Raw genomic sequence first — 24,462 nt, 5'->3', positions numbered from 1 at the left:
ATACGAAGAGAAGCCAGCACCATTGGCAGGGGCCTTTCGGATCCCGGCAAGGCTAGGAGTCGCCGTGAATTTGCCAAATCCGTCAGTGAAGGGGACCTCTGGGTCTCCCAACAACCAAGTCCCGATTGAAGGCAACAGTCCGACCGTTAGAGAGAGACACCGCCTCCGCCAAGGCACCAGTTTCTCAGGGCCAGCACCTGCGGGCAAAGAGGGGCTCCTCCGGCACATATCCAAGCCGGGGAGCGGGTTACCGGTGGGAACCCATCGCTACCAACATAGACTTAGGTGCAGGAAAAGGGACCGTCACCGTCAACTACCGGGGAAAAGCAACAGCAGCCGTCCGTGGGAACCGTCTTTCCAGCCGTGTGTTTTACCGAGAACTGTGTCACTGTCTCAGGCTGAGTGAGTACCACAGTGCCGTGAGGCACAGCGCTGCCCCCGCGTCCCTGCACCCCACCAAGCCCTGCACCGGCCCCGCCATCCCTCATCCTCCAACTCATCACTGGGCCCCGGGACAACCACCCCCTACCCACGGAGGGGAGAACTAACAACTTTGCTGCTCCCTGTCACCGCTCCCGGGATTCCCATACAGAGCATACTGTTCCTACAATCACCACAACCGTGGGTGGCGTCACGGACAATAAACTATCCCAAAAACCAAACCCCTTTTCACTCACGGGGGGCGAGGAGCGCCGCTCGAGTCCCCGGGATCCGGCCCATCGCTCGAGCCACCGAGCAGCAGCAGGCCGCAGCAGCAGCGGCAGCCGGACCCGAGCAGCGGGAGAGCGCAGCGTCCCCTCCTCCGCCCGCGAAAATACCACAAGTTCGTGGTTGCCCTGCCAGTTCTCGGGCTTGTCCGTAGTAGTCTCTTGTAAAACAGTCCCCACGGGGACAACGGTGCCGGCAACGACCGGTTTCAATCACAGTTTGTCAATCAGGTGAATCTTCGGTTAATCATTCTTATCATTCAAACTTTCAAACTTTAAAACAGCACTCTGGTGGTCCCAACGGGGACAACCGCAACGGGACTCCGCTGCCACTACTCGGATTCCTCGGCATCGGTCGGCAGAGGGGGCGCGGTACACACACGGGCCTCTTGGCTGCCCCTCAACTTTGCATCTAGCGCAAACCACCCTCTCTCCCTGCAGTGACGGGTGTACTGTACCAGGTCTCCGGGCATTAGATTGCGGCCTGGATGCTCCTCTGGCAGGTGGGCATTAACATCCCGCCGGGCTACAAAGACCTCGGCCTCCAGGCCCGGTTCGTAGATGAAACCATAGCCCCGGCGAACATCAAACCGCCTCACGTGACCTTCATACAGGGGGCCCCGGACACGGAAGGTCGCTTGCCTCAGACTCTCCTTTTCCCGGATCGTACGGGCCACCATCTCCGCCTTCTTCCTCTCCCTCTCGGCAATCTCTGGGCCCAGCGGTGTCGGGTCCCTGTCCCAATACGGAGCTGCTGCGAGCTCCGGCGCACGGGTCGGGCCTTGGTCAGTAAGCACCTTCTCAGGGTATCCATGTGGTCGGCAGAAATAAGCCTGGAACGCTCTAGCAGTAGTACGGCCGGTTAGGTCCTTGACTGGGACAACCACCATGAACCTTGAATAGTGGTCTACCATGGTTAGAGCGTAGGTGTACCCACTTCGGCTAGGGGTGAGCTTCACATGGTCCAGGGCAACCAGCTCCAGCGGTTGGTGTGTAACGATTGGGTGTAGGGGCGCCTTCTGGCTGGCCTCGTCTTTCCTTTTTAGCGTGCAAGGGCCACATTCTCGGCACCAGGCCTCCACAGATTCCCGCATTCCACTCCAATAGAACCGCTCCCTCAACAGCATCTCTAGTTTCTTCCATCCGAAATGTCCAGCATCATCATGGTATGCTTGCAAGACGGTGGGCACGTTAGCTTGGGGAATCACCAACTGGCGGATCTTCTCGTGGGTCTTTGGATTAATCAGTTCTCGGTACAACTTCCCCTGGTGTAGATACAGCCGGGTCCGTTCCCGCCACAGGCGTTGGGCTTCGGCCGGGGCGGCAGGGTCTATCCCAGTAGCGCCTTGTTCCACTAGCATCTTGACTAGGCGGACAGCAGGTGCCTGGTCCTGAGCTTCTTGCCACTACTGGCCGGGCAGCGGGTCCAGGTTTACCCGTTGTTAATTGACATGCACCTTCTCAGTTGGCGGCCGATGAAATGCGGGCAACTCAATCTCTTCGAGGTCGTCATCCTCGGACCCTTCTTCCGACAGGTGGGGCATCCGAGAGAGTGCATCAGCATTAACGTTGGCACGGCCGGCTCTGTACTTGATGGTGAAATCGTAGTTGGCTAGCCTGGCCACCCACCGCTGCTCCAACGCGCCCAGCTTGGCTGTGTCCAGGTGGGTCAACGGGTTGTTATCCGTGAAAGCGGTGAACTTAGCTGCTGCCAGGTAATGGCGGAACCGCTCGGTGATAGCCCACACCAGTGCCAGGAGCTCAAGCTTGAAAGAGCTGTAGTTCTCAGGGTTCCTCTCAGTTGGTCGGAGTCTCCGGCTAGCATAAGCAATCACTTTTTCCTTTCCGTCTTGGACCTGGGATAGGACGGCCCCCAAGCCCACATTGCTGGCATCGGTGTAGAGGATGAAGGGGTGGCTGTAGTCAGGGTACGCTAGGATTTCTTCCCCGGTCAGGGCCGCCCTCAGCTGCCAGAAGGATTCCTCGTGCCTTTCCTCCCACACCAGTGGGGCTCCTAGGGGTCTACCACCTTTGGTCTGTCCCACGAGGAGGTCTTGCATGGGGGCAGCCATCTTCATGTACCCCTTGATAAAGCGACGGTAATACCCCACCAGGCCCAGGAACTGCCTCACTTCCCTCACCGTGGTCAGCCTCGGCCAGTTCTGGATGGCGGTGATCTTCTCGGGGTCAGGAGCGACACCTTCTGCACCAACCACATGCCCTAGGTACTGCACTCTGGGTTTCAGTAGATGACACTTTGAGGGCTTCAACTTCATCCCATATTTAGCAAGGGACGCGAACACTTCGGCTAGGTGCTCCAGGTGGGCTACATAGGTCTGGGAGTACACAATCACATCATTCAGGTACAGCAAGACGGTCTCGAAATTCAGGTGCCCCAGACAGCATTCCATCAGCCGTTGGAAGGTCCCAGGGTCATTGCACAGCCCGAACGACATGCTATTAAATTCGCAAAGTCCCATAGGGGTGGCAAATGCAGTCTTCTCCCGGTCTTCTGGCGCCACAGCCACCTGCCAGTACCCACTGGTGAGGTCAAGGGTGGAGAAGTAGTTAGCGGTTCTCAGCGCAGCCAGGGACTCCTCAATGCGGGGCAGAGGGTAAGCGTCCTTATGCGTTATCTGGTTAATTTTTCGATAATCCACACACATCCGCATGGTGCCATCCTTCTTCTTAACCAGTACCAATGGGGCGGCCCAGGGACTACAGGTGTCCCTTATAACCCCTGCCTCCTTCATGTTCCTCAACATGTCCTTGGCACATTGGTAGTGTGCAGGGGGAATAGGCCTGTACCTCTCTTTGATAGGGGGGTGCTCACCGGTGGGGATATGGTGTTGGACCCCTTTAATCTGCCCAAAGTCTAGGGGATGTTTGCTAAAAACTCGCTTGTACTCCCGTACCACCCGGTATACCCCTTCTTTGTGATGTGCAGGGGTATCATCAGTGCCTACGTGTAGCTGTCGGCACCACTCGTCTAACTCCCCTTGGGATGGGTGAGTGCTGGCAGTAGATGGTGAGGTTGGGGGAATGGCCTCGCGGATGGTGTGGGGATCTAGAGTGAGCAACTTGGCAAGGGTAGCGTACCGGGGAAGCCTGACTTCTTCCTCCCCGCAGTTCAGCACCCTCACGGGCACTCTCCCCTTCTTTACGTCTACCACCCCTCGGGCGGCCATTACTGTGGGCCAGTGTTCATAGGACAGGGGTTCTATCATAGCGGGGTAATCACGCCCCTGGGGCCCTACCGCTGCCCTACACCAAATCATCATCTCGCTTCTGGGAGGTACAATCAAAGGGGCAACATCCATCACTCTCACTCCACCAATCTCTTCTCCTGTCGAGTTCACATGTTGGCGGTACATCAGGGCTCTGATCTCATGCTGCACAGCTCTCTGTCGGCTCCCCGCCGCCGTGGCGGCCAGCTGCTGCAGTAGGGTCAGCACGTCACTCATACAGTGCTCCATTACATTAGTCCCTAGCACTACCTTTGGGTTATGATTACTGGGTTCATTCATTATCACAATCATACCCTGGTGTTGCAGCTCAGCTCGTCCCACAGTCATGGCCACTTGTTTGTACCCCACTTGGGTCAATGGGAGTCCATCAGCAGCAATCAGTGTCATACTGGCATCTGGGGGAGCCAGCTCGTCTTTTCCCCAATACCGTTGATACAGTGTGTATTGTATAGTGGTAACCTGTGATCCAGTGTCCAGGAGAGCCATCACTGGTATGCCGTCCACAGCCACAGGGATGATGGGCCGGGCCCCGATGTACCGGTCCCGCCAGTCTGGGGGGCCATGGGGTTCTACTCCTGAGGATTGGCCCGTGGCCCCAGGAGTTGCTCGTTTAACGGACACCGTCGGGAGTAGTGGCCGGGTTTGCTGCACCTGTAACAGATCGGGGGTCCATACCGTGAATCGTTGGCCCTTCTCTGCTGCATCCAGGGGACGTCCTCAGGACTGTCGGCTAGCTGCATCTTCACCGGGGCCTGGGATCTGGTCGGAGGCTGGAGTGCGGCGAGGATCTTAGCGAGGTCCCCATCCATGCGGCGAACCTGAGCAGCGAGTTCTTCCATCGTTCCGCTTGGGGCTGCAGGTACTGGAGGTGCTGGTGGGGTAGGAGCCACCACGATGGGAGCAGTCTCAACCGGCCATGAGGCTGTCTCAGGGGCTTCAGATGCGGGGGGTTGCAAAGCTTTGATGGCCCATTCCTTTAACACGGCAAAGTCCACATCAGGGTGTTCTAGGGCCCACAGCCGAAGTTGTTTGCAGTCCTCGGAGGACCTCATCCCCTGCACAAACTGCTCACTTAACATTTTGTTACTGTCCGCACTGTTGATGGTGTCCACCCGCTTCAGTGTGCAGAGTGCGGTTTGCAGGCGCAAGGCATAGTCCCGAATGCTATCTGCGGGCCGTTTCCGGCATTGGTAGAACTGCATCCGCAACTCTGCCTTGGTACGGGTCTCAAAGGCAGTCTGCAGCTTCTCAAAGATGGTGGCTACAGAGGACCGGTTCCCCTCGGCCCAGGTCTCCGCCTCTTGCTCAGCCGCGCCGGTTAGCTGCCCCAGCACTAGCGCTGCACGTTGCTTATCAGTCAGGGGGTACAGTTCTAGTAGCGGACTAAGCTTCTTCCGGAAAACCTGCAAGGCATCAGGTTTCCCATCGTACTGCGGTAGCCAGGCACCTCCGGGCACATAGGGCAAGGAGAACGACATCACCTGAGCGAGAGCTGGGGCCGCGGCGCCCCCCGCCAGCGCGGCCGGGACCTGGGCAGGCCCATTCCCATCTACGGGTGCCCCCGCGACTACGACTGCCGCTCCTCCAGCGGTTCCGTCGGGCGCAGACATCTTGTTTCCGTCCCCCTTAGTCTCTTTCCGGCTCCTCCTCTACAGGGGCGGGGGTTTTGGCCTTCACACCTCCACTACTCGAGGAGACGCTCGAGCGGGAACTTTTCGCGCCCAAGATGGCGGCTTCTCAAATTTTCCGGCCGGACACCTCCGGCGGTAACAAGGCGCACCTCTACCCAACGGCAGAGCGGTAGGATCCTGTTCGTGATGCCAAGTTGTCACGGGCGGAGGAGGGGACGCTGCGCTCTCCCACTGCTCGGGTCCGGCTGCTGCTGCTCGGTGGTGGCTCGAGTGGTGGTCCGGATCCCGGGGACTCGAGCGGCGTTCCTCGCCCGTGAGTGAAAGGTGGGATTGATTATGGGGATGTTTGGTTATTGTCCGTGACGCCACCCACGGTTGTGGTGAGGTTGTGACACCACCGCTGCTCTGGACGGGGATCCCGGGAGCGGTGACAGGGAGCAGCTTTGATGTTAGTTCTCCCCTCCGTGGGTAGGGGGTTGGTTGTCCCGGGGCCTGGTGATGGGGTAGGGATGGATGGCAGGCGGGTTACGGGGCCTGGCCAGGTGCAGGGTCGCAGGGGCAGCGCTGTGCCGCACGGCATGGTGGTACTCACTCAGCCCAAGGATGTACACAGAGTCTCTGATGAAACAAATGGCTGGATGGACGGGTCCCACAGGCGGCTGCGGTGTTCTGTCTCCCGGCAGGTTGATGGTGACTGCCTTTCCCTGCACCTATGTAGTGTAACGGTTCCAATGGGTTCCCACCGGTAACCCGCTCCCCAGCATGGATGGGTGCTGGAGGAGCCCCTTTTGCCCGCAGGCTCTGGCCCTGGGAACTTTAGCCTTGGCGGTGACTGTGTTTCCCTCTCTCGGTTGGACGGTTGCCTTCTGTCGGGACTTGGCTGCTGGGAAACCCATGAGGTTCCCTTCGCTAACGGATTTGGCAAATTCACGGCGACTCCTAGCCTTGCCGGGGTCCGTAAGCCCCTGCCAGATGGTGCTGGCTTCTCTTTGCGTACCGGTCCGGTACCGCCGGGCCACCGCCCATCCACGGTCCTTACGGTAAACTCCGATAGGCCACTCCAAAAATAAGGGGGAACCTATTCCATTTTTTAAAAAATTATTTGAATAAATAACCAGCATAGGTAAAGCAGACAAAGCAAGGATGACCAAGCTATGACTTGCCTACTTAAGACACATCTTAAGAAGAGAGCAAACACTGGAGAAAGACTTCGTGGTCGGAAGTATAGAAGGAAGAAGGCGAAGAGGAAGATCAGCAACCCAATGGTTTGATACTATCAGAATAACGGTGTAGAAGACCCTGGTGAACCTATCTAGGCATAGAAGACCCTGGTGAACCTATCTAGGCGTAGAAGACCCTGGTGAACCTATCTAGGCGTAGAAGACCCTGGTGAACCTATCTAGGCGTAGAAGACCCTGGTGAACCTATCTAGGCATAGAAGACCCTGGTGAACCTATCTAGGCTGTACAAGATTGACCTTTCTACAGAGTGTTCACCCATCAAGTCGCCATTGGGGATGAGTGAACCCAAGCTGTAAGTCTGGTTCCTTTTTGGGTTTGTTATCTGAATAAAGCTTGCTGAAAGGCTGCAGAGCAGCCAACCTGCAAGATTTTCCGTTTTGGGCAATTCCGGCCCCATCACAGCCATGTCAAGAATTGGCATCGCTGTGATTGACCGGCGCACCACTTGAATAAAAAAAATATCAAAAATTAAATGAACAAAAAGAAATCAAGATTAAATCAATATTTGATGTGAAAACCTTTTTTCTTCATCAATTCTTCTAGTTGCTTGTTATTTGCAGTAATTTTTTAAAGGAGCTTGGCAGAAGGTTCTTTTTAACATCTTGGAGACCTGACCCAGATCTTCTGTGGATGTCGCTTGAGCAAATCATTCTGTCTCTTCATGTAATCCCAGAAAGACTGGATGATATCGAGATCGGTGCTCTGTGGCTCTGCGGAGGCCGGATCATCACTTCTAGGAATGCTTGTTGTTCCTTACACAAAAGATAGCTCTTATAGTTACACCATTTATGAACCCTATATATTTCTATTGGTGTCGGATTATGGCTTAATACTTCTCCGAGGTTATACCAAGTGAAGAGTGCAAGACCTCAAAAGACTTCAGGGAGAATTTAGCACCTAAAATAAGCAGTGATTTCCTCTACAGTGCATGTGTATGAGGTTTTTAAAAATGTAATTACATAGGTTTAAAAAAGCCCCTGGTCCATCTAGTTCACCCTTTCTCCACCAATTATATATTTTGCCACTAAATAATTTATAACCGATAATGTTATGTGTACTGAGGAAATCATCCAACCCTGATTTAAAAATTGTCCTCTTGTGGTCGGCATTCCACAGTCTGACTGCTCTAACTGTAAAGAACCCTTTCCTGTTTAGCTGCCGGAATCGCTTTTCTTCCACTCGCAGTGAGTGCCCCCTGGTCCTTAGTATTGTCTTTGGAAGGAATAAGGCATGTGCAAGTCCTTTGTGCTGACCAAACATGTAGTTATACATATATTTTTGAAGGAGGAATGGGTAACCAACTGTAATTCTGGCATTTTGATTTTTTTTTCTCTAATTACAGCTAATACTGTTTAAAGGGAACCAATCACCAGGATTTTCGCATATAACCTAAAGCCAGTGCTGTACTGGTGTGCCGCCCCCGTGGAAGCAGCCAAGCTGCTCGGATCCGGGTTCTCAGTGGCTCGAGGGTCTCCGGACCCGGGGGTCGTGCGGCCGCTCAAATGAAGGGGGTATTTACAAGGGATTATAGAGTTCGTGATGCCACTCGTGGTGTGTGGTAATTAGGAGTACCACCGCAGCAGTTGGGAGTACCCGGGGATGATGGAACGGGGCAGCAAGATGTTAGAATCCTCCACGGGTAGGGGAGAATTCTCCGGGACTCAGTGTGTGGGAAATAGGCGTGGGATGCAGGGGTCAGTCTTGTACTCACTCAGTCCATTAGACAGACACCGACAACCGGGTAAGCCAAATCTCTGGACACCGCTGCCACTGAGGGGAGCTAGTTTGGGTCACGTCCCCAATGGTGCTGCCTGGTGATCCGTGACCTGCCTCTTGGCACTAAGTTTACTTCTCTGGTGGTCCCGGTAGTGTGAAACTTGCCGGGTCCCGCGCCCCACTGTGGCTAAGTGTGGGAGCTTGCTCTCAGGGCTCACGCTTGGGATTTTCTAGACCGTTTTGGGTGGAAAGTACTATCCCCCTCGTTGCGCTAGTGCCCCGATTTTGAAGCGGTTGGGAACGAATCTTGAAGGCTTCGTTCGCCACGGGTAAATTATCGGGTTGCATGCAGCTACTCCCCAACCTAGGGTCCACGTACCCCGTCGTGCCTCGGTCCCAGCCCTGTGATGGTGCAAGGCCGCCGGCTGTCCTGCTCGACAGATCCGAGCCCCTTGCCACGATCCCCTGCGACCGGGGGTCCAACTCCTCTAGGCCCAGACCACCGTCTGCAACCTAGACAGTTTTCTTATGGGAGTTACCGCTCCCATACCGCTACACTTTGTCTAGCAGGACCTGTGGTGAGGTCATACCCATGTTACCAGAAGGGGCGGGGCCCCAGCCACCAAGGCTGGATACCAGGTCACATGAGTGTGACCTCACCACAGGTCCTGCTAGACAAAGTGAGCCATTTGTATAATACTTATGCTAATTCTAACAGGGGGAGGGGATAACTATGAATATATGATCTGCTCCAGTGCAACTGTCACTCAAGAAGCTGCTCATTGCACAAACTTTACTTTCTTGGATTTCAAAACCTAAACATCCGAGCTGCCCACTACAGGTATGTATAGACTCAGCCTGATAGTGCCAGTATAGCACTGGCTTTAGGTTATATATGAAAATCCTGGTGATTGGTTCCCTTTAAATTTTATATATTTTTTTTTATTTCTTTATTTTTTAATTGCGGTAAAGGGTAGTGATTTGAACGTTTATAGATATATTTTTTTTAACTAATAGATTTTAAACTATTTTTAGCCCCCACAGGGGAGTCGAACCTAAGATCGATGATCCCTTATACTATATAATAGTGTAATATACTGTACTGTATATTATACTACAGAACACTCCTCAATATTGAAATTGCATGAAGTAAAGGTCGTAAGATTATGGAAGTCACAGGATGGATAGACATGTTAATTATCTGCAAATGATGAAAAAATGGAAACAACATTATCAAATCGTCTGGATTTATTCAGTATGGAATATGAGCACCAGGTGTAAAAATTCCAGCAGTTACAACCTTGGCTGATATAAATGAGGCTACACTGGTTCTGCTGCACTGAATGCACTTGCATACAGAAATCATCAAGATCCACTGCTGGCAGCTTCTTTTGTAATTTTCAACCTATGATGTCCCTGATGTGCCTTCATAAATTAATAATGCCCCCACCAGTGCCTATTGAATATAGAGTAATAGTTGCACTTTGTGCTTCCATACGGTAAAGTCACTCTTTGAGTTCTGTTTGGATTATGCTGAGTGGTTTCGCAGGGAACCAATTGATCTTTGCTCTGCCATAGTTTTCGACTGCATCTGGATCCAGAAGAAGCAGATACACTGTGTGCAGAATTATTAGGCAAATGAGTATTTTGCTCACATGATAATTTTTATACATGTTGTCCTACTCCAAGCTGTATAGGCTGAGAGCCAGCTACCAATTAAGTAAATCATGTGATGTGCATCTCTGTAATGAGGAGGGGTGTGGCGTAATGACATCAACACCCTATATAAGGGGTGCTTAATTATTAGGCAACTTTCTCTCCTTTGGCAAAATGGGTCAGAAGAGGGATTTGATGGGCTCTGAAAAGTCCAAAATTGTGAGATGTTTTGCAGAGGGATGCAGGACTCTTGAAATTGCCAAACTTTTGAAGCGTGATCACCGAACAATCAAGCGTTTCATGCAAATAGCCAACAGGGTCGCATGAAGCGTGTTGGGCAAAAAAGGGGCAAAATAACTGCCCATGAATTGAGGAAAATCAAGCGTGAAGCTGCCAAGATGCCATTTGCCACCAGTTTGGCCATATTTCAGAGCTGCAACGTTACTGGAGTATCAAAAAGCACAAGGTGTGCCATACTCAGGGACATGGCCAAGGTAAGGAAGGCTGAAAAACGACCACCTCTGAACAAGAAACATAAGATAAAACTTCAAGACTGGGCCAAGAAATATCTTAAGACTGATTTTTCAAATGTTTTATGGACTGATGAAATGAGAGTGAGTCTTGATGGGCAGATGGATGGGCCAGAGGCTGGATCAGTAAAGGCCAGAGAACTCCACTCCGACTCAGACGCCAGCGAGGTGGAGGTGGGGTACTGGTATGGGCTGGTATCATCAAAGATGAAATTGTGGGACCTTTTCGGGTTGAGGATGGAGTGAAGCTCAACTCCCAGACCTACTGCCAGTTTCTGGAAGACAACTTCTTCAAGCAGTGGTACAGGAAGAAGTCGGTATTGTTCAAGAGAAACATGATTTTCATGCAGGACAATGCTCCATCAGATGCGTCCAACTACTCCACAGCGTGGCTGGCCAGTAAAGGTCTAAAAGATGAAAACATAATGACATGGGCCCTTTGTTCACCTGATCTGAACCCCATAGAAAACCTGTGGTCCCTCATAAAATGTGAGATCTAAAGGGAGGGAAAACAGTACACCTCTCGGAACAGTGTCTGGAGGCTGTGGTGGCTGCTGCACGCAATGTTGATCGTAAACAGATCAAGCAATGACAGAATCTATGGATGGTCGGCTGCTGAGTGTCATCATAAAGAAAGGTGACTATATTAGTCACTAATTGTTTTGGGTTTTGTTTTTGCATGTCAGAAATGTTTATTTCTAAATTTTGTGCAGTTATATTGGTTTACCTGGTGAAAATAAATAAGTGAGATGGGAATAGATTTGGTTTTTATTAAGTTGCCTAATAATTCTGCACAGTAATAGTTACCTGCACAAACAGATATCCTCCTAAGATAGCCAAATCTAAAAAAACGCACTACAACTTCCAAAAATATTAAGCTTTGATATTTATGAGCCTTTTGGGTTGATTGAGAACATAGGTGTTCATCAATAATAAAAAAAATCCTCTAAAATACAACTTGCCTAATAATTCTGCACACAGTGTACAGTTGAAACTGATGTCAGTCTTTGGATTTGGGGAGGCCGCCTTCTCCTCCTGCAACTGTGACTATTACAGCACTGTTTTGAGCGATTTACCTTGCAGGGATACTCAACAATTATAGACTGCTATATCTAGAGCGGGGTCAAAGGGTGGCAGTGCATAACACAGGGGTTCTCTTGGTGTTTCGTCAAACCCAATCAGACATTGACAATTGATTGTAGTAATACACGATCAGTGCCTGTAGTAAAGTAAACCCTTTAATAAAGCAGGTTATTTCTGAAAAACCAAAACTTCTTTGTTGAGTTTCAAATAGGGTTATCTATTACCTGATCTTAAAGGGGTATTCTTGAATTTGGAAGTTATCCCTTATCTTATTTATAGGTAGTAAGTTACTGATGGTTGGGGACCCGAATGCTAGGAACCCCACCGATACAAAAAAACGCGTGACTGGTGTTGGGATTGATCATGCAAACTGCCGCTCCACTCATTCTTTACGGGACCACAGGAGATAGCGGAATGCTGCACTCCGCTTGTTTTCGGCACTCCCACAACAATGAATGGAGGTGTGCATGACCGACCACAGCGCCTGTCACACGGGGCTCCGATTCTCGGGTTCAGTGCAGTTTCAATTAGTTGGGCCCCCAGTATGCAAGACGTTATCTCCTATACTATAGATAAGGATAAGATCCTAACTTCAGAATACCCTTTTAAAGCGTTATTATTACCACTATATTTGATCAGTGAGTGAAAAAACAATTAATTTTGCAATTTACTTGTTATAAAATTCCACTTCATTCTTACATATTAAAGCGGGCTTTACACGCTACAATTTCGCCACAACGATCTCGTTGGGGTCACGGATTTTGTGTTGCACATCCGGCCGCTGTAGCGATATCGTTGTGTCTGACTCCTAGGAGCGATTTTGGATCGTTGCAAAAACGTCCAAAATCGCTCCTTGTTGACATGGGGGTCCACTCCAAATTATCGCTGCTGTCGCGGGGCGAAGTTGTTCCTCGTCCCTGCGGCAGCACACATCGCTACGTGTGACGCCGCAGGAACGAGGAACATCTCCTTACCTGCCGCCGGCCACAATGCGGAAGGAAGGAGATGGGCGGGATGTTTGTTCCGCTCATCTCCGCCCCTCCGCTTTCATTGGGCGGCCGCTTAGTGACGTCGCTGTGACGCCGAACGGACCGCCCCATTAGAAAGGAGGCGGTACGCCGGTCACAGCGACGTCACAGGGCAGGTAAGTACGTGTGACGGGAGTGCACGATTTTGTGCGCGACGGGCAGCGATATGCCCCTCTTGCAAAAACGATGGGGGCGGGTGTCATGCTAGCGATATCGGGACCGATATCGTAGCATGTAAAGCCACCCTAAGGATATTTTAGTTTTCATTGTTTGCTGTCCGTTCCCTAGCTTACTGGCCACCATCAGTGGCTGATCTGTTAGGTTAGAAGCACAGTGCTTACAAGCAATATAGCCTCTAAACATTATTCTTAAACTGGCTGCATCGATTGCGAGACCCTCCTCTCGAGACAAAGCTGTCTTATATAACGGCATTAGAGAGTGCACTATTCAGGCCAGGGAAGTGATGGTGCCGCTGGTATGAACTGTCAATCGTCCGGTGCACGACACCCCCCACAGAAAGGAGGAAAGTAGAAGATGAAATTTATTTACTGGACCCTTTTTTTTACGTTACAACATACACAGTGGAATGATTCATGTGCCTCACTATTTGTCTTCATATAACTATGAACAAGTCACCGAGTCCAGAGAATCCGCAATTGAGTGCTGCAATATCTTGTTTCTAAAATAAAGTGTTGGGTTCCTCGGTTGCCACAAATCATGTTACATTTTTATGGTATAATAAATATAGTATGGCATATAAATCTACAGTTGTCACATTAGTCCTTTATTTTCTCTTCTAGCAGTCCAGATGGATAAGATTCTGAAGGTAGAGAAGAATATCCAACCTTATGGATCTGCGGCTCCCTACCGGAACAGCTTCCTGACCCAACCCAGCCATTACTCCCGACACAAGGGTGAGATTTAACCCCATTGTCCACAGCTAAATGCTACGCAGATTTACGAGGAGCTTGTGAACGCTTAAGGCCCCGTTACACGCAACTTTGTGGATGTGCGTCACGGAATTCGTGACGCACATCCGGCATCGTTAGTGACGTCGGTGCATGTAACAGCTCCGAGTGACTGTTAACGATCAAAAATACTCACCTTATCGTTGATCGTTGACACGTCGTTCATTTTCAAAATCTCGTTGGTCATTGTGGACGTAGGTTGTTCGTCGTTCCTGGGGCAGCACACGTCACTACGTGTGACACCCCGGGAACAACGAACAACAGCTTACCTGCGTCCTGCCGGCAACAAGGTGGGCATGTCGTTAATACGGCTGTTCTCTGCCCCTCCACTTCTATTGGTCGGCCGCTGTGTGACGTCGCTGTGACAGCGCACGAACCTCCCCCTTAACGAAGAGGTTGTTCGCCGCCCACAGCGACGTCGCTAGGAAGGTAAGTACGTGTGGTTGGTGTTAGCGATATTGTGCGCCACGGGCAACAATATGCCTGTGACGCACAAACGACGGGGGCGGGTACGCTCGCTAGCGATATCGCTAGCGATATCGTTGCGTGTGAAGCCCCCTTTAGTCAGGAGATATGAAAGGTAAAAGCTCAGCGCTTGGGCAAAATTAGAGGCACTGTCATAAGTTAAGATCTGTGGTCGTCCTGTGAAGATAAGTCCAGAGGATAGGTTATAACTAGAGATGAGCAGATTGATGAGCGGAGTCCTGGAGTCTGTGGTTGGTTGCAGACAAACTGCACCTTCACCCTGTGTGACACTGTGTCTGTCCCTATCAAGGTGTAAAAAGAAATAAATTGCCATAGGGTCCCCCATATTATGATACCCAGCACAGATAAAGCATATTGCTACAGGCTTCAGCCCCAAGATGAGTGTTTATATTGGTGTGTATCAAAATAAGAGGGACCCTATGTGGCGCTTATTTTTTAAAGTATTTAAATAATTAAAAAAGGTGTGCAATCTTTATACTCAGCCATGATAAAACAGACAGCTGGGAGCTGGTATTCCCAGGCTGGGGAGACCCATGGTTATTGAGCCCCCAGCCTAGAAATAGCAGTCTGCAGCCACCCAAAGTTTTTCGCTTCCATTAGGCGTGACAATTCCAGAACTTTACCTGGTTTTTCCTGATTGCCCTGGTGTTGTGGCACTCGGGGTAATAAGGGTTTATTGACAGTTCACATCTGCTACTACGGCCTAGATTAGTAATTGGGAGTGTTTTTTTTTACTAATCTGTAAGTGAAAAGAAATAAATACAAACACCAAAAATATCCTTTATTTGAAGTAAAATACAAAAAATCCCTCTTTCTCAAAATTTATTAACCCCCAAAGCACTCAGTTCCAACGTACTCCACAGGAGGTCCCACAATGATTCCCGCTATGCAACATACTGATTTGACAGCACGCAGCCACAGAACATGTCTGCACATTGTGTGCTTCAGACAAAGGCTGATTTAGCAGCAGCGATGAGCGCTGACCTCACAGTTCATTAGCTATCAGAACTGGAGGTTCCCAAAGTACCCCAGCTTTGACCACAGGTATACTGATGTCAGGTGACCTACAGTTAGGTCCAGAAATATTTGGACAGTGACACAAGTTTTGTTATTTTAGCTGTTTACAAAAACATGTTCAGAAATACAATTATATATATAATATGGGCTGAAAGTGCACACTCCCAGCTGCAATATGAGAGTTTTCACATCCAAATCGGAGAAAGGGTTTAGGAATCATAGCTCTGTAATGCATAGCCTCCTCTTTTTCAAGGGACCAAAAGTAATTGGACAAGGGACTCTAAGGGCTGCAATTAACTCTGAAGGCGTCTCCCTCGTTAACCTGTAATCAATGAAGTAGTTAAAAGGTCTGGGGTTGATTACAGGTGTGTGGTTTTGCATTTGGAAGCTGTTGCTGTGACCAGACAACATGCAGTCTAAGGAACTCTCAATTGAGGTGAAGCAGAACATCCTGAGGCTGAAAAAAAAGAAAAAATCCATCAGAGAGATAGCAGACATGCTTGGAGTAGCAAAATCAACAGTCGGGTACATTCTGAGAAAAAAGGAATTGACTGGTGAGCTTGGGAACTCAAAAAGGCCTGGGCGTCCACGGATGACAACAGTGGTGGATGATCGCCGCATACTTTCTTTGGTGAAGAAGAACCCGTTCACAACATCAACTGAAGTCCAGAACACTCTCAGTGAAGTAGGTGTATCTGTCTCTAAGTCAACTGTAAAAAGAAGACTCCATGAAAGTAAATACAAAGGGTTCACATCTAGATGCAAACCATTCATCAATTCCAAAAATAGACAGGCCAGAGTTAAATTTGCTGAAAAACACCTCATGAAGCCAGCTCAGTTCTGGAAAAGTATTCTATGGACAGATGAGACAAAGATCAACCTGTACCAGAATGATGGGAAGAAAAAAGTTTGGAGAAGAAAGGGAACGGCACATGATCCAAGGCACACCACATCCTCTGTAAAACATGGTGGAGGCAACGTGATGGCATGGGCATGCATGGCTTTCAATGGCACTGGGCCACTTGTGTTTATTGATGACATAACAGCAGACAAGAGTAGCCGGATGAATTCTGAAGTGTACAGGGATATACTTTCAGCCCAGATTCAGCCAAATGCCGCAAAGTTGATCGGACGGCGCTTCATAGTACAGATGGACAATGACCCCAAGCATACAGCCAAAGCTACCCAGGAGTTCATGAGTGCAAAAAAGTGGAACATTCTGCAATGGCCAAGTCAATCACCAGATCTTAACCCAATTGAGCATGCATTTCACTTGCTCAAATCCAGACTTAAGACGGAAAGACCCACAAACAAGCAAGACCTGAAGGCTGCGGCTGTAAAGGCCTGGCAAAGCATTAAGAAGGAGGAAACCCAGCGTTTGGTGATGTCCATGGGTTCCAGACTTAAGACAGTGATTGCCTCCAAAGGATTCGCAACAAAATATTGAAAATAAAAATATTTTGTTTGGGTTTGGTTTATTTGTCCAATTACTTTTGACCTCCTAAAATGGGGAGTGTTTGTAAAGAAATGTGTACAATTCCTGCAATTTCTATCAGATATTTTTGTTCAAACCTTCAAATTAAACGTTACAATCTGCACTTGAATTCTGTTGTAGAGGTTTCATTTCAAATCCAATGTGGTGGCATGCAGAGCCCAACTCGCGAAAATTGTGTCACTGTCCAAATATTTCTGGACCTAACTGTAAGTTCAGTGACCTCACCTCATGTGAGGTCAAAGACCTGCATCTCCTGACAAAAAACACATTTTTTTTGCCAAGAGATGCAGATTTGGTGCTGAAATTTATACATTCAATCTGCATCTGTCCCGGGCGCGTCCTGTCCCAGAAGCGGTCGGACTGCTCGGATCCGGCCGCAGCCGCTCGGGTGGCTCAATGGTCTCTGGACCCGGGGGCTCGCGCCGGTACAAACCTGAAGGGGTTATTTACATGGAGTTTAGGTAGTTCGTGATGCCACCCGTGGTGTGTGATAATGGGGAGTACCGCCGCTGCCGTTGGGAGTACCCGGGGCGATGAAGTGGGGCAGCTAGTTGATGTGAGCCTCTATGGGTAGGGGATTACCCCAGGACTCTGGATGGTGCCTTGGGAATGCAGGGGCTCGCAGGCTCGCTGGTTGCAGGGATTAATCAGGTACTCACTCAGAAGAACGCAGACACTGACAACGTAGTAAACCAAGTCTCTGAACGCCGCTGTCTCCTGAAGGAAGCTCGTCCGGGTCCCGTCCCCTGCAGCACTGCCTAGCGGTCTGTGGCCTCTCTCCTGGCTCCTGAATTTAGATTGTCTGTTGTGACCCGTCAGCCTGGAGCTTTCCGGGCCCCGCTCCCTGCTGTGGCACCGAGTCACAACCTACCGCGACCGGGTCTCCGACTCCTCTGGGCCCAGACCACCGTCTGCAATCTAGTTTCCTTTCCTCTGGGAGCTCCAACTCCCAGCTTCCTCGAGATCCTCACTGCTCGAGAGCTACCACTGGCTCTGGGGAGCTGCTACTCCCAGCTCCTCACTAACTGGGAGCTACTTCTGTTCCGCCTGTCAGCTCTGCTCTGTTCTCCACTTCCTCCATCGCTGACTTTCCCCCTCCCACCACTCTGTCTGACCCCTAGGTGAGCAGCCCTATTCCAGTTTAAGAAGCCCACTGGTGTGCCTGACAGGTGTGGTGTGTGGTGTAACTAGGATTTGTGAATGCTGGTGGAGGCAGTACTGCAAGATGGGGACCCAGAACTATGGGGGTTGAGCCCTGCATGGGGAGAGAAAGATTGTACAGAACCCTGTGACGTCCTGAGTAGTCCAGAGCGTCACACATTTTCTGGCAAGCAAACGCATCAAAACACAATGTGCCTTTGATGCATTAGTGATGCGATTTTTTTTGCCAGGAGATGCAGATTTGGTGCAGGAATATGGTGTATAAATTTCAGCACCAAATCTGCATTTCTTGTAAAAAAAAGCTACAGTTTGCTGAAAGGAGATGCAGGTCTGTGAACTCAGTGACCTTGTCTGATGTGAGGTCACTGAGTTTAATGAGGTCACATGAAGTCAGGTTACCTGCGGTCATAGGAGGGGTACAGTGGGAACCTCCAGCTGTGACCACAAATAAACTGAGTGATGTCACCGCTCATCCCTGCGGCTTCATTCTTTGCCTGAAGCCCACAGTGTGTGGACATCTTCTGTGCCCACACACTGTGCATTCAGCACATAGCAGAGCTGGAATTATCGTGGGACCTCGTGTGGATTACGTCAAAACTGGGTGTTTTGAGGGTTACTAAAGGGCAGAAAGAGGGTGGGGTTTTTTGTATTTTATTTCAAATAAAGGATTTTTCTGTTTTATTTTTTTTCACTTACAGATTAGTAATGGGGGGGTCTTATAGATGCCTCCCTTTACTAATCTATCGCTTAGTGGGAGCTGGGAGCTATCATTAAACCCTTATTACTCGGATTGTCACCGCACAAGGGCAATCGGAATGAGCTGGGTAAAATTCCGGGATTATCGCATCTAATGGATGCGACAAACCTGCGCGGCTGCAGGCTGCTATTTTTAGGCTGGGGGGGGCCCAATGACCATGATTCTCCCTTGCCTGAGCATACTAGCCCCCAGCTGTCTACTTTATTATGGCTGGTTATCAAAATTGGGGAGTGGGGGGGAGGATCGCACTATGTTTTAAATAATTATTTAAATAAATTATTTATTTAAATATTTTAAAAAAAGCCGCATGTGGTTCGTCTTATTTTGATACACAGCCAAGAAAAGTATACAACTTTATCTGTACTGGGTATCATAATATGTGGGGACCCTATGCCAATTGTTTTATTTATTTTTAGACTAATATACATACACACAGCGTGTGTGATTGCAAGCAATCAAAAAGGGTGGGGGTGCTGTCTGACTGCAACCAATCAGAGACACCGGGACTGCCGGTGGAAGGGGAAAGCAGTGCATAGGCATGAAGGTTAATAAATGGCCATGGAAGTAGTATGAGCACCCCGGAAGTAGTGTTACAGCCATGCGAGAGACTCGTAAGTATATGCGCCTGCTCTTCCATTTTTTTCTTTATTTGTGCTTTATTTTTTTTAATTACCCGAGTTGCCAGATCCACATAGCTACCTGAAATTCCCTGAGGACTCCGGGCCTGGGGTCGGTGCACGGGTACTTTTGAACTTGCGCGGATCCGGACTTTTACAGTCACAATACCACTAAAGCACCTGCAATGCTCCTATGCAAACCATAAGGCTCCCTACAATAGAAATAATGCCCACCTATCATTCACAAAAGTCCCTTATGCCAACTAATATGGCCATATGTCATCCACAATTCTGCCATCATGGACACAAAGCTACACTGTCAACGAGTGCCAGGTTGAAAGCCCAATTTTAATTGTTGCCATATGTTCTGCATATGAATTAACTACAGGAACCGGGATTCTTAATTATACTTTGGCATAAGACTTCATGGAAATCCTAATAAACCTAATAATCCTAAAAATGATTTTCTGCCACGTCTTTGGCAAAACAGCTCTTAAACAACCAGCAGATGGCAGTCGTGTGCACGGCGAAACACTATTTTATACTCTCCTGGGCCGTGAAATGTGCGTTATATGCACTGAGCCCTAAACTCCCTTAAGAAATCATCCCGACATCCAAGAGACTGTTCAGGAGGTGACGGGTCAAAATAAATGCAATTTTTCAGCTATTTCTAGCTTTTTAATATCTGTTTTATCTGCCAAGATGTCTCGATCTGGACAATGTTCTGCAGATAGATCGTACATTATAAGTTTATAACTGTCAGGGCTGTATACAAGATAAAGTGAGGTCTGTACAATGAACGGTACGCGAGGAGGCAACACAATCATTTAGACGACAGCGAAGTCATGGCGTCTCATTGTGACCAGTTCTGCAACTAAATTAATCTGCTCAGTTTAAGAATTTGAAGACATATCTAAGTGCAATAAGGTTACTGTGAGGAGCTGGCTGCGGACAAAGACTATTGGACCAATGGACGTAGAGCGCAGTCCACAGCTCTAAGGATCGGGAGGAACGTTATGGGAGACAAAATTCCCATGTACTTATACCATGCTCATCCAGACCCCAGGGCCATGAGGCAAAGACGTGGCAGCTGTATCATATGTACATAGAAGGCCAGGCATGAGATTGGTAATTAGAGTAAAGCAATCATTCCATTACTCTCGTTAGCGTAACATGGGCCTCAATTAAGCCATTGTTCTCCCAACCACTCGTCCCTTTATGTGGATGGGTACTGTAGATCCAGTGGAGGTGTCACTGTCGCTGACGGGTGCCGCGCCACGGCAGAGGGGCTGCTCGGGGTGATCGGGTCCGGGATTGTGTCTGGTGCTCGAGTGGTGGCCGGACCCAGGGCTCGTGCAACCGCCCATCCTTGCAACAGTAAAGGGGGTATTTACAGTGGAGATAGTTTTTGTCTGTGACGCCACCCGTGGGTTGCGGTGATGGGATGGTAGCATCGCCGCTGCCTGGTATGTGGGTGCCCGGGGCCGATGGTGTTGGGCTGCAAGATGGTATACCCTCCACGGGTAGGGGAGGTATAGTCTCGGGACCCAGGTGTAGGTGGGGAGCAGTGCTCGGGCGCCGTCGGCAGGTTGGACCGGATGACACCGGTGTACTCACGATTGAGAATAATCCACACAGAGCCTGTACTGTAAACCAAGGCCGGATGCCGGTTGCTGTTGGAGATGTGTGCTGGTCCCGCACACAGGTTAGCAAGGTAGGGACCCTTCCTCCTGCACATGTCTCTTGCTGTGTGTTGATTTAACCCGCTTGGAATGGGAGAAATCCGCTCCCCTGTGTTTTCGTGTACAAAGGGAGCCGTGCCCACAAAATCTGACCCTTGGGATCTCAGTGGCTTCTGGCGGACACCCTATCCCCCGCATTGGGCTTCTGCTTTGCTCTCTGGGCTTCTCTCTGGAACCTTGTCCCGCTGGTCAATTAACAAGGGGCTTGAAGCTTGCCTCATCCTAGGGTCCAGGTACCCTGCCTGTGCACGGTCTCCAGATCGGATTCCCGCTGTCGGTACTGGCGGGCTACAACTCTGCCTCGGTCCACTTCGGGTCTCCTGCGACCGGATCTCCGTCGCCTGTGGCCCTACACTGCCGTCTGCCACCTAGTTGGTTCTCCCATGGTCCAAGGGCTCCGACCCTTGGCCACTCTGCCACTGCAGCTCCTCACACCCTCACTGTCCGAGCTGTTCTCCTCTCCTGTTCTCCTCCGTTCTCTCTTGTGCCCTCCCCTGACACCTCAAGATCCCTAGGTGGGCGTTCCCATCCGCCTGGTCTCGCTCACTGGTGTGTCCCTGTTGTCATGGGGGGTGACTAGGCTTTGTGGCTGGTGTTCCTGTGTGTGAGATATGGTGTTAAATCCCAAGGAGGAGGCGATTCCTGTACCCTTGGTACAGGGTACAGTCATCTGTGACTACCTGATTTTGCCAGGGCGTCACATCACCACTGGGGGTTTTGCTTATAGTACCAGGTGAGGGGCTTGGCTTCAGGAAAATACCTTCACCAATGCACAAGTAGCAGACCATACCAGCGGGAGATACAAAAGCTGTGGGACAACCAAAATTTGGGAGACAGTGGGTATTGCCTGGTAGGAGGGAAGTGGAACTACCAGTCCTGGTTTGGGATCTCATGGACTGAGGACATCTCATTTTGGCCATCTACCTGCAGTTGCTGTAAGACTGTGGACAGAAGAATAAAAATGATTGCATCATTAACCTGTCTAGGTGATTAATACAACCCACAACCTCAGATCTTCACAGTTAGCTAAGAGCAGGGCTGGGACAAAATTCATTTTTGGCTTCAGAGATTTGATCATTAGGTGTCAATGTCATGATTTGTAATGGAGCTGAAATGATTTGTAATGGAGCAGCAGTAGTTTGTAATGGAGCAGCAGTGGTTTATAATGGAGTAATAGTGGTTTGTAATGGAGCGGTAGTGGTTTGTATTGGAGCAACAGTGGTTTGTAATCAAAAAGAAGTGTTTTGTAATGGAGCAGCAGTGGTTTGTAATCAAGCAAAAGTGGTTTGTATTGGAGCAGCAGTGGTTTGTATTGGAGCAGCAGTGGTTTGTAATGGAGCAGCAGTGGTTTGTATTGGAGCGGCAGTGGTTTGTAGTGGAGCAGCAGTGGTTTGTAGTAGAGCAGCAGTGGTTTGTATTAGAGCACCAGTGGTTTGTAGTGGAGCAGCAGTGGTTTGTATTGGAGCAGCAGTGGTTTGTAATGGAGCAGCAGTGGTTTGTATTGGAGCAGCAGTGGTTTGTAGTGGAGCAGCAGTGGTTTGTAGTAGAGCAGCAGTGGTTTGTATTAGAGCAGCAGTGGTTTGTAGTGGAGCAGCAGTGGTTTGTATTGGAGCAGCAGTGGTTTGTAATGGAGCAGCAGTGGTTTGTATTGGAGCAGCAGTGGTTTGTAGTGGAGCAGCAGTGGTTTGTAGTAGAGCAGCAGTGGTTTGTATTAGAGCAGCAGTGGTTTGTAGTGGAGCAGCAGTGGTTTGTATTGGAGCAGCAGTGGTTTGTAATGGAGCAGAAGTGAGTTGAATTGGAGTAGCAGTGGTTTGTGTTGCAGCAGCAGTTTCTTGTAGTGGAGCAGCAGTGGTTTGTATTGCAGCAGCAGTGGCTTGTAATGGAGCAGCAGTGGCTTGTAGTGGAGCAGCAGTGGTTTGTATTGCAGCAGCAGTGGCTTGTAATGGAGCAGCAGTGGTTTGTAGTGGAGCAGCAGTGGTTTGTAGTGGAGCAGCAGTGGTTTGTAGTGGAGCAGCAGTGTTTTGTAGTGGAGCAGCAGTGGTTTGTAGTGGAGCAGCAGTGGTTAGTAATGGAGCAGCAGTGGTTTGTATTGGCGTAGCAGTGGTTTGTATTGCAGCAGCAGTGGCTTGTAATGGAGCAGCAGTGGTTTGTATTGGAGCAGCAGTGGTTTGTAGTGGAGCAGGAGTGGTTTCTAGTAGAGCAGCAGTGGTTTGTATTAGAGCAGCAGTGGTTTGTAGTGGAGCAGCAGTGGTTTGTAGTGGAGCAGCAGTGGTTTGTAGTGGAGCAGCAGTGGTTTGTATTGGAGAAGCAGTGGTTTGTAGTGGAGCAGCAGTGGTTTGTAGTGGAGCAGCAGTGGTTTGTAGTGGAGCAGCAGTGGTTTGTAGTGGAGCAGCAGTGGTTTGTAGTGGAGCAGCAGTGGTTTGTATTGGAGTAGCAGTAGTTTGTAGTGGAGCAGCAGTGGTTTGTAGTGGAGGGTCACAGTGGTTTGTAGTGGAGGGTCACAGTGGTTTGTAGTGGAGGGTCACAGTAGTTTGTAATGGAGTAGCAGTGGTTTGTAATGGAGCAATAGTGGTTTGAAGTAGAGCAGCAGTGGTTTGTAATCAAGCAGCAGTGGTTTGTAATCAAGCAGCAGTGGTTTGTAATGGAGCAATAGTAGTTTGTAATGTAGCGATAGTGGTTTGTATTGGAGCGGCATTGATTTTTAATGAAGCGACTGTGGTTTGTATGGAAGCAGCAGTGGTTTATATTGCAGTGTTGCAGCGTCAGTGGTTTGTTATGTAGTGGGTCCTGCGAATAAGCGATAAATGTTGATGGCTGTAATATTCCCTGATCATAAAAACATGTATGTTACATTGAGCAGACTAAAAAAAACATAACTGTCATCTAGTCAGATTCCAAAAATCCATGAGAGCTGAAATTTACATTTTACTATTTAAAGCTGCATCGCTTCTGGGTTTTAGGATGATATTTTGTGGCTTTAAGTAGTAGATTTTCTTGTAGTCATATGGAAAATCAGATATTAAAGATTGCGCTAGATGATGAATTCACATTTATTTGTTGCTTAGTATACTGTTTTACAAAGCTGTTATCATGACGCATCTATAAGGGATAAGCAGGTTACCATACAAAGCACCCAACCATATCTACCTAAAATAAAGACTCGAACCACGACTTTATTGCAGGAATGGCCACAGTTTTATTTACCGTATATATGTATACCAAAACTCGTGGCTCAACATGCCACTCAATTGTTACTTAAACCTTATACATATATACCCATATAACCATACACACCGATAGATCCGTCCGAGAGGCCAACCATCCTTCATAACCCCCCGGCCGTAACCTCCAAACCGGCCCAGAGGACCACCTCGGCCGT

At 49.5% G+C, this 24,462-nt stretch overlaps 1 protein-coding gene across 1 annotated transcript in view; it reads left to right on the top strand.

The window, feature by feature from the left end:
• The window catches only part of C2H11orf97 (chromosome 2 C11orf97 homolog), a 250,799-nt gene that overhangs the window by 107,210 nt on the left and 119,127 nt on the right, over positions 1 to 24,462 (top strand). The window contains exon 4 of the mRNA XM_075334677.1: positions 13,641 to 13,754. Within this exon, the coding sequence (XP_075190792.1) occupies positions 13,641 to 13,754 (114 nt within the window). The remainder of the gene's footprint in view (positions 1 to 13,640; positions 13,755 to 24,462) is intronic.

This window comes from Anomaloglossus baeobatrachus, chromosome 2 (genome assembly GCF_048569485.1).
Source record: "Anomaloglossus baeobatrachus isolate aAnoBae1 chromosome 2, aAnoBae1.hap1, whole genome shotgun sequence".
Lineage (NCBI taxonomy): Eukaryota > Metazoa > Chordata > Amphibia > Anura > Aromobatidae > Anomaloglossus > Anomaloglossus baeobatrachus.
Note: the sequence above shows the minus strand (reverse complement) of the source record. Positions and strands in the feature narration are given on the sequence as shown.